General features: G+C 47.3%; 4 protein-coding genes across 4 annotated transcripts; 2 read left to right on the top strand and 2 right to left on the bottom strand.

Moving 5' to 3' along the window:
- Positions 1 to 26: 26 nt before the first annotated feature.
- Positions 27 to 650, top strand: C8R40DRAFT_1165507 (uncharacterized protein; the record flags this gene model as incomplete). Its single annotated transcript, XM_046230704.1, has 6 exons — positions 27 to 31; positions 97 to 289; positions 348 to 368; positions 423 to 499; positions 558 to 577; positions 631 to 650. The coding sequence occupies 6 exons, from the start codon at positions 27 to 29 to the stop codon at positions 648 to 650; spliced, it is 336 nt and encodes a 111-aa protein (XP_046091641.1).
- Positions 651 to 764: 114 nt separating this feature from the next.
- On the bottom strand, positions 765 to 4,412 carry C8R40DRAFT_260978 (ATP-utilizing chromatin assembly and remodelling N-terminal-domain-containing protein). Its single transcript, XM_046234521.1, has 12 exons — positions 4,175 to 4,412; positions 3,944 to 4,119; positions 3,808 to 3,882; positions 3,727 to 3,754; positions 3,345 to 3,674; positions 3,017 to 3,285; positions 2,675 to 2,954; positions 2,281 to 2,623; positions 1,879 to 2,222; positions 1,224 to 1,824; positions 1,056 to 1,169; positions 765 to 1,001 (listed from the first exon to the last, which is right to left on the bottom strand). Exons 1-12 carry the CDS (start codon positions 4,303 to 4,305, stop codon positions 879 to 881), a joined length of 2,814 nt encoding a protein of 937 aa, XP_046091640.1. The 5' UTR covers positions 4,306 to 4,412; the 3' UTR covers positions 765 to 878.
- Positions 4,413 to 5,144: 732 nt separating this feature from the next.
- On the top strand, positions 5,145 to 8,349 carry C8R40DRAFT_263412 (Dolichyl-phosphate-mannose-protein mannosyltransferase-domain-containing protein). Its single transcript, XM_046234527.1, has 5 exons — positions 5,145 to 7,072; positions 7,126 to 7,316; positions 7,375 to 7,695; positions 7,752 to 8,057; positions 8,109 to 8,349. The coding sequence occupies exons 1-5, from the start codon at positions 5,305 to 5,307 to the stop codon at positions 8,127 to 8,129; spliced, it is 2,607 nt and encodes an 868-aa protein (XP_046091639.1). The 5' UTR covers positions 5,145 to 5,304; the 3' UTR covers positions 8,130 to 8,349.
- A 575-nt stretch (positions 8,350 to 8,924) lies between these two features.
- On the bottom strand, positions 8,925 to 11,257 carry C8R40DRAFT_1165504 (uncharacterized protein; the record flags this gene model as incomplete). The annotated part of the gene is made up of 4 exons (XM_046230703.1): positions 8,925 to 10,435; positions 10,487 to 10,875; positions 10,930 to 10,999; positions 11,050 to 11,257. The coding sequence occupies 4 exons, from the start codon at positions 11,255 to 11,257 to the stop codon at positions 8,925 to 8,927; spliced, it is 2,178 nt and encodes a 725-aa protein (XP_046091638.1).
- Positions 11,258 to 11,519: the final 262 nt, after the last annotated feature.

The following is an 11,519-nucleotide window of genomic DNA, read 5'->3' as shown; positions in this document are numbered from 1 at the left end:
ACTTTACTCCTTCAGCTCAATCTACAATGAGGTTCGCTTTTCTCTGTTCTCTGCCCTCCTGTTGAAATCATCTCAGATCTTTGATTTTTTTCTTAGTCAATATGTTCACGTCCCAAAATCTGAACTAGACGAGGCCCAGTTGCGGCAGCTCGAGGAGCATGAAATCTCGCAGGGTCCTCTGTCAGTCCTGCAACAAGCAGTCAGAAATCATGCTCAAGTGCTCATCTCTTTGCGGAACGATAAGAAGCTGTTGGCCCGTGTGAAGGCGTTTGATAGGCACTGTAACATGGTGAGGTTGCGCCATGCTCCTGCATTAATTGTGTGTATTGATCCAATTTTCCTGTCAGGTCCTAGAGAATGTCAAAGAGGTCTGTTCCGACTGCAGCTAACCTGCATCGATGTAGATTTACGATTTTGAACAGATGTGGACGGAAATCCCCAAAGGAAAGAACAAGAAGCCGGTCAACAAAGATAGATTCATTAGCAAAATTTTCCTTCGGTAGGATCCCAAAATGATGTCTGATAAGCTGCTGACCGTTTTATCTTTTCTTGTTCAGTGGGGACTCAGTTATCCTCGGTGCGTCCATCTTCAAATTCTCGTGGTCCATACGGCGCTGATTTTGTTTACAGTTCTACGCAACCAAGCATGATCTGAGCGTCTAACGTACTACATTGTTTTTGTTGTATCAATATATGTTTTTTCCTAGTGAAGGAAGCGATTGAGCTAAATAAAGCAGGATAAAGCACGCCCCTAGGCTTCTCTTTGTTTTCCGACTGGCATAATATTATGGTCGCCTGGTTCTCTGCTGTACAAGACTGAATCTATGCATGTATGTACAACATTTCAATTACAAAAAACATAAAGTAACGAGAAGAAATTAGGTGGGGTTGATTGCTCGTCGATTCGTCCACATCATGTACGGTTCCCTAGTTATATCAGGAGCAGTCTTCGTGCGCGCACTACGGCGTGCCTCAGGGAGCTTTGCATGTACATTCAAGTCCTAGAGTGCAATGAATCAATGTCCGATAGGATACATGCTAACACATAAGCCTACCTGCATGCGCCGCCGGATGCCTGCTGAAATATGTATCCACCACTTACTCAACGCCTGCTTCAACGCTATTTCTCTGTGACCTTTGGGATTGAGCCAGGCAATGAACTGTTCGAGCTATGTGATTACAATATGGTCAACAATACTGGCCATCAAAGAAAACGGACATACCTCATCCATATCCGAATACACCGCCCAATCACCTGGACCTAGCATTCCTTCCTGACCCTCTTCCTCCAAACGACGGATTTGCACAGGAACCTCGTCATCTGTGCGCCTCATCATAAGCTCCAGGTCGAATTCACTGGGACCCTGGATGAAAACTCTCCCAGCACCATACTGTGTAGCCCCGCCACTCCCAACCAAGCTGGCTGACCCAAGTCCATCAAACCACCATATACGATTGTAGAACCGATCTTTGCCCATAGGCTTTACCCGAACACCACCCAGAAGTTTCCTAAATTCCCTCTCAATCGCTTCCAAGCGCCGTTCGAGTTTATTGACTTCCTCGTCCAATCGTCGGTGTTCTGCCATAGCTTGCTTGGCTGACGCCTGTTTGGCGCGCGCGGCTTCACGTTGTTTGGAATGTGCTTGAAGTTGAGCTTTTTGGCGGAGGTCTTTTGACTTAGAGGTGCTTTTCTTCGATTTTCCTGAATCCGAACCATTATCTGAGGCTGGAACGTCTGACATATCACTAGGATCCTCCATTCTGGCGTCTTCGTCTACAGGTTCCTCTTTGGCTTCTCCCATGAGCACGTTCATTTCCTCCAAACTATGGGAAGGATAGTTTAAAAAAATACGAAGCGTCGAGATATGAATCACATACTATTGTTTCTTCGTTCGATTGACCTCGATCTTCTCCTTTCGAAGCGAAGTAAGCTGCTCTTCACAAGACTCCATGTGTTGATGAATAGCCTTGCTAGATATCGCGAGGTTCACCATAAAGCTCAATATGGCTATTCGATCATGCACTGGAAGATTCATGTATCTTTCGCGTGGGGTAGAAATCGCGGAAAGACGTTGGGGGGGAGGAGTTGGTTCAAGAGGGGAAGGTGCCCTCGAACTTGAAGGCGATGTATCATGAGGTGCGGGCGCCTCACTCGGGTCTGGAGCGAAGAGCAGCTTCGTAAGAATTTCGCGCATACGAGGGAAATTTTCTCTGGTGGCGTGCTAATAGAGGAGGTTAAAAATTGGCGACTGGGTGAAAAAATGAAATTTTAGTACTGACATCTTTCAAACATCCGATTAACGCTTCCTCCCAGCCTTCACGACCTTCCGAATGTCGAAGAGGAACACGTTCCCAGTTGTTCCCTATATCTGACATGGCAGCGGATAGTTGGTCAGTGTTGACGCCGAAGTATTCTTCGTCCTCCATGCCATCAGATTGAAGGTGATCCTTCCTCTGGAGCAAGGATAAAACCGCGCTGTGCCGGGCGAAGGGAACAGTACGCAGATTATAGATTAGCGTTGAATGCACTTCTGCTAATAGTGAGCAGGGCATGTCCACGTCCGTATGCTTAATAGCATGCTCGAATTCATCAAGGGTGAAGGGAGATATATGTAGTGGTTGACTATATGCAATCAGTCAATGAGTGTAATAGCATAGCGAAGCGACGACTTACCCATAGACGACCATAAAGTTCCAGGCCATGAGAAAGGACTCAAACAGTCCAGAATGGTGGTTGAAGGGTAGAGCGTGTGAAGTGGGAACGGGTCTCTTCAACTTCATCCCCGCTTTGAGGTCCTTGTCTGTTAAACGAACATCAAGGTCTTCAGTGGGGTAACGTATGGGTTTCTTTTTTTTCTTTTCTGCGGCGATCCTTTCAGCTTCTTCTCTAGCTATCCTCTGTTGGTCCAGTTTCTCCTGAGCCTCACGGTCGCGTTTGAGAGCGGCAGCTTTTGCTGCGGAAGATGCGGAATTTGGTGAGTGTGCAAATAGATAGTGAAGACAGACATTATATTACCTTTTTCTTCTTGAGCGGCAGTCATCTTCTTGTGCTTTTTATTAGGCGGTCCGTCTTTGTCTTCCCAAACTTTCTTGCGTTTATCGTGTTCGCCTTTTTTGATGGCCTCGACATTGTTACGCGTGTCTTCAGTCATACTGGATATCACGCCGTACTTTTGAGCAATGGCTGGTTTAACTGTCCAAGGGGATGCTACTGCGGCGTCGCGATCTACGCAATCTCGGATGAAACGACGAAGGATAGATTTTGAGAATGAAAGGCGATCCCGACTAGTAAATCAATTAGGTCAAGGAGAGTAAACCAGGGACTGCCACGAAGAAAGCCATACCTCATGCGACCGCACTGAACTTCCATCAAACTGCCAATCATCTCCGCGCCATCGCTCGGCTTGCTGCCTTTGCTCTTGTCGCTCTTATCCCTCTCGAGTTCCGTGAGGAGAACCCAGTAATAATATAGGAATGGGTCATCGCGGGCGTTAACCTCCTTCACAGGGGTTTTCAGGTCGTCGTAAATCTGATGAGGTTCTTCGTTATCAATGGGTCGAGATGTTCCCTGTTCGACACCATCCACGTCAGGTTTGTTCGCGTCCCGCGCAGCGACGTCGGTGCTGTACTTCGGTGGATAGACGGTATGGACTACACCATAATATCTGTAGGGTCTTTCAGCAATGCTCGCCACACATCGGAATTACAAGGGACGTCGACACTCACTTGATTCCATTGAGGTCAATCAAAACTCCTGGGTAAAGTGTTAGAAGCGTAGAAACAATACAACAGATGTTGAAGACATACTTTCGCCCTTGTAATATCGATCCTTAAATCTTTCGTACACCGATTCAACGAGATGGTCCAGGCGACCAACTACCTCTGAAGAGTCGAAACGGAGAAATCAATCGCTGAACCGAGCACGACGTAAGGGACAACGTACGGAATTGAACAGCCTTGAGAATAGCAGGCTTGAGAGGCTCCGAGAAACGCGAATGAAGTGTCTCTGCCTCTGAACGTTCGCTTGACAAAGCCTGAAAGTAATCGAGACCACTTTTGCCGGTGACTTCACACTGGAATTGCTTCAAGCGATAAAAGGACATTCGCGCAGCATAAGCTCTGAGGACAAAATAATGAGCTGGAAGACCTGGTACATAGGGGGACCAGAACATACTCGTATGTTTCGAAGATTTCGCCGGTCTGCTGAAGGTAAAAGACATCTCTACTTGGATTACTCTTGAGAGCTCTAAGCAGGGACTCTGAGGGCTGGGTGAGGACAACACGCTTGCGACGGCACGTCGGCATATTAAACTACTGAAATCCAGGAAGTTTTGAGGCAGCCAGAGACGCTACAAGCCGTGCAGGACGTTGTGAGGAAGCTGGGGCAAGTATTAAGGACTTGGGACGGGAGATGAAAACTTTGGACTGGCGGGAACGATGGGGAGAAGGGAAAGATGGGAAGGGCTGATGGAACGGCGTGGCTTTTGCCTAATGCCTTTTCTTCCGGATGATACCCCGTCCTACTGTATCCAGCTGTGAGTCTGGGCGCTTTTCACCCTTTTTAACTGTTCTCTTTTCCGGGCCAAAGTTTCCCAATTTTCCATTGTGCTCTTCTTAGCTCTGCTTCTGTCCGTCCCTGCAGATGACCAGCACTGTCCGCTTTTCCGTATATATACGCTCAAGTAGGAGGAAAACAAGACAGACAAGTGCAAATGACGCCGACTTGATCTATTATTCAAATTGATACTCATTCTAAAATTTGTCTATAGCATTTCCTTTGCTGCAATTGCGGAATTCGAGGTCATCTTTTGTTTGAACTATTCGTTCAATAAACACTTGCAGTTGAGCTTTAAAATTAGAGTCCGCCGCTGCGACGAGGGAGGGAAAATTTCCACGTGACGGTGTGCAATACCGGACCGAACGGTTACTAGCTACGACTCCGAATACTGTCGCAATGACAAAGGCTATAATTACGAAGGCCATACTCGACTCAGACTTGTTCAATCATTTTACTGATATATACTGAGCTCCCAGCGCTACATACGAGCTTTTACCATGAAAGATGTTTGCAAAGAGGGAGTTACGTGTCTGGTGATGCAAATGATATTGGCACCGCAGTTCTGCCGTTCTTGTCAATCTACCATCATCACCCCGTATATCTTGACCCTTTTCTCCTTTCTTTACCACATAACGGAAAGCCTAAATTTTTCGCCAATTTGTGCTTCACGCCTTTGAAGACTGCACAATTGCGTGATATAGTGTCCTACTCATCATACGGCTTGAGTGATCCACTTTTCCCTCTGAATGAACCCAGGTGGCCGTGCTGTGGCTGTTGATTTCGTCGAGGACGAATTTGAAGAGATTGGGTATCCAGAGACGTTGCCAACTTACTCGCCTCATATGGACGAATCTGCTGCGGCCAGACGCCGACTTGGAAAGGGCAAACCGGAGGGTGCAGAAGAGAAAGTATGGTACGACGACGAAGACGACTATAAAGCGCCCTCCGTGCGCTCCATTAGCGGTGGTAGACCCGCCCAGCTAGCCTTGCCACCACCAACAACTCTCCGCGAATTCATCTTCCAAAACATGCCTTCCATACCTCCCCTTGTTTATACCCTTCTCGCCTGCTACACGCGCTTTCATCGAATCGGGCTGTCAGCAACGGTCGTTTGGGATGAAGCGCATTTCGGAAAATTCGCTTCTCATTACCTGAAGAGAGAATTCTACTTTGACGTTCACCCGCCTTTGGGCAAAATGTTGGTTGGTCTAGCTGGCTTGCTTTCTGGGTACAATGGTGGATTCGACTTTAAGAGTGGAGCGGACTACCCACCAGAAGTACCATATGTAGCCATGCGAGTCATGCTCGCAACTTTTGGTGTCGGGATGGTACCGCTTGGCTGGTTCACAGCCATCGAACTTGGTATGTCCCAATGGGCTGCGCATCTCGTAGCTTTGATGGTCTTGTTCGACGTCGGTTGGCTTTGTATCTCCCGATTCATTCTTCTGGACTCCATGCTCCTCTTCTTCACCTTCCTTACAGTCTTCTGTCTTTCCAAATTCCATAATCAACAGAGCCATCCGTTTGACTTCGATTGGTGGACGTGGCTTGCTATGACTGGTATTTCAATTGGATTGGTCACCAGTGTTAAAATGGTTGGGCTTTTTGTGACGGCTCTCGTTGGCATCTACACTCTGCAAGATCTATGGGATAAATTCGGCGACCTACATCTTACTCCAAGAGAACAGGCAAAACATTGGGGCGCTCGCGTCCTTTGTTTAATCATTATTCCTATTCTCGTCTTCATGGCCACTTTCAAAATCCACTTTTTGATCTTGAACCACAGTGGACCTGGAGACGCCCAGATGAGCAGTCTTTTCCAGGCCAACCTGTACGGAAACGATTTTCATAACAATCCTTTGGAAATTGCCATAGGATCGAAAGTAACCATCAAAAACATGGCTTTCGGAGGTGGGCTTTTGCACTCTCACGTCCAAACATATCCAACTGGCTCGAACCAACAACAAGTAACATGCTACCACTACAAAGACGAAAACAACGAATTCTGGTTCTGGCCTGGGTGGGATCAAAAGGATACCGTTTGGGACCCAAAATATGGCTCGCATGACCCTAATGATGAGGAAGTCCGGTTCTTGAAGCATCTCGATGTCGTGAGATTGGTGCACGTACCCACTACCAGGAACATCCACTCGCATACTATCCCTGCACCTGTCACGAAAGCCAACTGGGAAGTCTCTGGATATGGGAATGCAACAATTGGTGATGTGCAAGACCACTGGGTCGTAGAAGTTCTTGGAGACGTAGTCAGAGGCGACGTCAACCGCTACTTAGAGCCCAAATCTGCAACCGTGGACCCTCGCGCACGCATTCATGCACTCACTACACGTCTTCGTTTCCGTCACCAGGTCCTTGGATGCTACCTCTCTGCTGGCCGTACTAGTCTTCCTCAGTGGGGTTTCAAACAGATTGAAGTGAGTTGTGCAAAAGAAGAGGCTGGGTCTAAACCTGCTGAGGGCACTATCTGGAATGTTGAAAGTCATTGGAATACCAAACGTAAGTCAAGCCCATTGCGTTCCGAAAATTATATTATATTAACATTTACCTAGTACCTCCCGCCGCCCGTTCGCTTTCCCGCTCCCCGTTTTTGACGGACTTCATTCATCTTAATATTGCAATGATGACATCCAACAATGCATTAGTACCAGATCCGGATAAAGAGGACCTTCTCGCCAGTAAACCCTGGGAATGGCCGTTCTTGAGTGTCGGGTTGAGGATGTGTGGTTGGGGAGATTCACAGGTCTGTCTAATCCGCCTTCTTTTCCTAATATATTTCCTCAGTCTTAAGCGACGTGCAGATAAAATACTACCTTATGGGCAACCCTATCATTTGGTGGGGTGGCTCCATCAGTCTTATCATCGCTGCTTTTGTTTCTGTCGGATTGGTAGTTCGGAGACAACGATACGGTGGTGGCAGGGGAACACGCAAGCCTGCCCCCAATTCACTCAATGGGGATTCTGGCAGGAATGGCGCAGCGTTAGCTTCTAGGCCCGGCGACGGTCTCACACAACGTGAATGGGCGCAGTTCTGGCACGTAACTCGTATCGCTGGAGGCGGTTGGATCTTACATTATCTGCCATTCTTAATTATGGGCCGTGTCACATATATCCACCATTATGTGAGTATTTTCTTCCTCTTCCAGTCAACTGGCATATCCAATATCGCCTCATCCAGCTTCCAACACTATACTTCGCCGTGCTCATGTTCGCCCATCTTTTGGACTACTTTGTCTTCCAAGTCCCTTCCACTGCTTCAGCGAGCCTTCAAGCCGTCCCAACATCCAGTATATCTCTATCTGATCTCAGCAGTATACCTAAAATCATTCGCACCTTCCGGTCACTCCCCCGAATAACAAGAATCAAAGTGTACGTATTTTCTATCACAGTATCCGCTATATTTGGTACGTTCTGGTGGTTCCGCGCTGTTGCCTGGGGAATAGAGGGCCCTGTGCGAGACACTTGGGGGCTGGCATGGCGGGAGGTCAGTTTCTGCGTTCCATCACTAATAATTGACATTCACCTATCTCTGCAGAATTGGAACATATATCACTAAACGCTGTGTCCGCCGAAAAATAACGAGTATGGATATGGACACTGGATAGCGGGTTCTCTCTTCAATTCTATGGTTTGGCTCCATAGACTAGTTCTCATTCCCCTTGGTTTCCAATCTCCCTTATTTCTCTGGGTATCCCGTCGTTTAGTTTTCATCTGCCTCCAAAAAGTTCAACCTGCATACTATCCCTCAAGCTCAAGTATTATATCGTGTAGTTGTTGAACATTTAAATATACTCTCATATTATTGCAGTCCTTATCTCATTCTTACAACTTCTACCACCGTCGCCATGGTTCAAGGTCAGTGAGACCAATCGAATGTCACCTACTTACGAGTATCTCAAGCTATAATACAAGTACATCGTATAGTACGAAGGACTGGGAGAGTTTAATGGATGTAAAAAAGATTAATTCGCGAGAATTGCGACAAATAGAAGTAGATGAAAGAATGGAACTACATATATGCAGATAGTAGTGAAGTTTTTGCAAGTAACGTCGACATAGATATAGATATACATACGCTGACGATTTCCGAAAGCGAGTTGTCGTATACATAGGGGAAGAGAAAGGTATAGAGATTCCCCACACATACAGGATCAAGTGCTCAGAGATAAATCTCAGTCCATCTTACCTCAGCGATCATTCCTATTCCTTCGTTATTTCCTCGAGGAACCCCTCAAAGAACGTATTCGGGGGCGCTTTTCCTGTGCAAGGGATGCTTCTGCACTTATGATACTCTCTAATCGAATCGTGACAAAGGAGGGTAAAAACCAAACATGGTTGGTCAACTGCTTCGTCATTGACCGCGGGTAAGAGCCTCCGTCCTACTTACCGAATCGCGTCGAGTGATCGATAGCAGTCGCTTGATACGAGAGGAGTCTTTCTTGGTTTTGCCCTTCTTTCCTTCCGGGTTGTGGACAATCACAATGGCTTTTGCCTTTGGGGTAGAGGGGTCATCTACTGGTTTGACGACAGACTTAGAAGATGACTCTGCGGAAGGGGGGTGGTTGTCGCTAGAGCTAATTTCTCTCTCGGCTGAAGAAGATGCAGGACCAACTTCGGAAACAGGAGGCGCGACCGTCCCATTGTCATTCTTTCCTTCAATGTTAACCAATACCCAACCTGCACCCGACCCAACTTCACGTGGTTTCCCCTTCGGACTAGAAGGAGCGTCATCACTCGAGGATTGAGTAGGTAACGGTGGTGGTGGCGAAAAAGTAGCATTGTTGAGTTCTATCAATCCCGCTTCACTTTTTCTAGTTCCACTTACTGCCATGGTGATCTCAGGAGATGCCACACGAACGTCATAGACAGGCATCTCAGGATGCTTGTTCTGATCCAAATCGAAATTCAAAGACACTCTCCCTGTGGCATCGATTTCCTCCTTCTCTTCAATGGGCGAGGCCTCCCAACCTCCAGGGAATTTCGGTCCTTCTGAAATACGCTTCTCTTCCCTGATTTGCTGACTTTCTCTATGAGCGCCAGTCCATTTAATGGGAATTTCGGCGCTGACGTCGCTGTTGGAGGAGAATGCCGAATCGCGATAGATACCAGAGTTCTTGAAAACCCCGGGAGACAACAAATCGCCCTCCATCTCCAGGGACTTGATAGAGGGATCGATAGGCGTTGATTCAGAGGATGTATGTGAATGTTGGAGAGGTTGCGTCTTTCGAGGTGAGGCTGGTGGTGAAGCCGCTACTCCCGCATGAGGTGAAGAAGATAGCGGTATTGGAGCCACTGAAAGATCTCCAAATGGAGAGGTGGAGTAAAAGACGTCTGGTGTATGTGAAGCAGCGCCCACCCCTGTCATATTCACCACACCATCAGGTACAACGCTCGGCAAATCGACACGATAACCTAGAGTTTCAGGAATGTCTATATCTGTATCATGAACGGAAACAGGGACTTGAGCTCTGGGCGCTGCTTTACGCAGACCAGGGGATGGCAAACTGCCTGAAGATCCGCTAGGACTGTTCCGGCCCACGTTGTCAGTCGCTATACGCGCATGGTAGGAGGGAGGCAGTGGCGACGATGACAATATGGGTTCGGTGGCTGTGCGGGTATGAAGACCTGAAGCATGTTGTTGTTGACCATGGAAATCAGTGTGAAATGTATCATGAATGGACGGCGCCTGCGAGTTAAGCTCGTCGGGAGGTGGAGGACCTGTGAAAATCCAGAAATCTTTGTTCCTCGATCGGTTGGTCAATGAGATGGATGCTTGTAACGTGAACGAATGAGCATCTAGAGAGGAAAGTAGTGTAAGAATATATTGAAGCGAGTCAGTGGCAAATGTATCCTCTTGAAACCCTGTAAAATATGTCAGACCACATCGGCATATGGGTTGCAGACTGTTCTTACATCTGTATCCTTTGAGTTTGAATTCGAAAGAATTTTCGCCGACCTTCTTCTCTGATTGTACGCCACGAGGCCAAGCACCACGGACTGCCTGAAGGATAGCCGGCGTTGAATGCAACGGTGGGCAAATCACTCGGAGAACCGTAGCGGAAGGAAAAGAAAGAGCAAACGGTACTCTAGGTCTGGGTTGGTCGGGAATCGGGGCAAGAGAAGGAACCTTTGGGGAGGAAGAGCTGGAAGATGCAGGGTATTCCGAGGGAGGAGATGGTCTTGAGAAGGCTATTGCCAATCTATCGTCGCTTTCCCGTCCATAATCTATGGTAGACAGGTAGGTGAATCTACTCTGGTAGACAATGTTCAACATTTCGACCAGCAACCGCTCCGTCGCCAAGCTGGATGTTGAACGTCAGCGCCAAAAATTCTGGGGATGAAGCTAATTGATATACCTCTTTGTCGTCCATAGTTTACCCTCCAATTCGAACTGCGTAAAGTTATTATGGTGATCAGTCTTCTCCGCTAGAAGCAGGTAAACTTTAGAGGTAAGAAGAGTGTTATGACGAACTCACCGTGAATTCGTTTGTCAAAGAAGCGACGGAACGCGCTGACCACGCTGGATGGAAAAGCATACAATCTAAGCATGTTGGAACCTGCAAAACATAGCAGGGAAAACGAAGAAGGGTTGCGTCTGGGAGCAATCTGGAATTCTTTACGAGGGACGAAGGAACTATTGTCCAGTTTCAAGGCATAAGGTTGCGAGTTTAGTGGTGAGGCCATTGAGCAAAAAGGGAAAATGGAATCGTGAAGGTCGTAAATGGGTATTGGTATATTGAATGATGGAGCTCTATAGCGTCAAAGCAGAAAATGAATGGGAACCTCTAAATGGGAACTATGACCTCAACTAGTTCCTGGCGGCGCGCGTTTACAGTATGTTTTACCGAAATATACGAGCAAAATATACGAATGTAGACAAGTGTGCAGACTTCAAGCTTCAAGTGTACAGTTACTGAGTCAGTCTGCATATCGATAATCGTCCAGG

Source organism: Lentinula edodes (assembly GCF_021015755.1).
Source record: "Lentinula edodes strain Le(Bin) 0899 ss11 chromosome Unknown C8R40scaffold_2, whole genome shotgun sequence".
Lineage (NCBI taxonomy): Eukaryota > Fungi > Basidiomycota > Agaricomycetes > Agaricales > Omphalotaceae > Lentinula > Lentinula edodes.
The sequence above is the reverse complement of the archived record's forward strand: the minus strand, read 5'-3'. Positions and strand labels throughout refer to the sequence as shown.

What these genes read in the sequence shown, in the direction of transcription:
- C8R40DRAFT_260978 (XM_046234521.1), bottom strand. Translation starts at nt 4,305, where the DNA reads ATGCCGACGTGCCGTCGCAAGCGTGTTGTCCTCACCCAGCCCTCAGAG. An exon ending in ATTGACCTCAATGGAATCAA is followed by an intron (nt 3,675 to 3,726) that starts GTGAGTGTCGAC and finishes CATTGCTGAAAG; the next exon opens with ACCCTACAGATATTATGGTG. An exon ending in TAATCGGATGTTTGAAAGAT is followed by an intron (nt 2,223 to 2,280) that starts GTCAGTACTAAA and finishes CTCCTCTATTAG; the next exon opens with CACGCCACCAGAGAAAATTT.
- C8R40DRAFT_263412 (XM_046234527.1), top strand. Translation starts at nt 5,305, where the DNA reads ATGAACCCAGGTGGCCGTGCTGTGGCTGTTGATTTCGTCGAGGACGAA. An exon ending in AAGTCATTGGAATACCAAAC is followed by an intron (nt 7,073 to 7,125) that starts GTAAGTCAAGCC and finishes ACATTTACCTAG; the next exon opens with TACCTCCCGCCGCCCGTTCG. An exon ending in GGGGGCTGGCATGGCGGGAG is followed by an intron (nt 8,058 to 8,108) that starts GTCAGTTTCTGC and finishes CTATCTCTGCAG; the next exon opens with AATTGGAACATATATCACTA.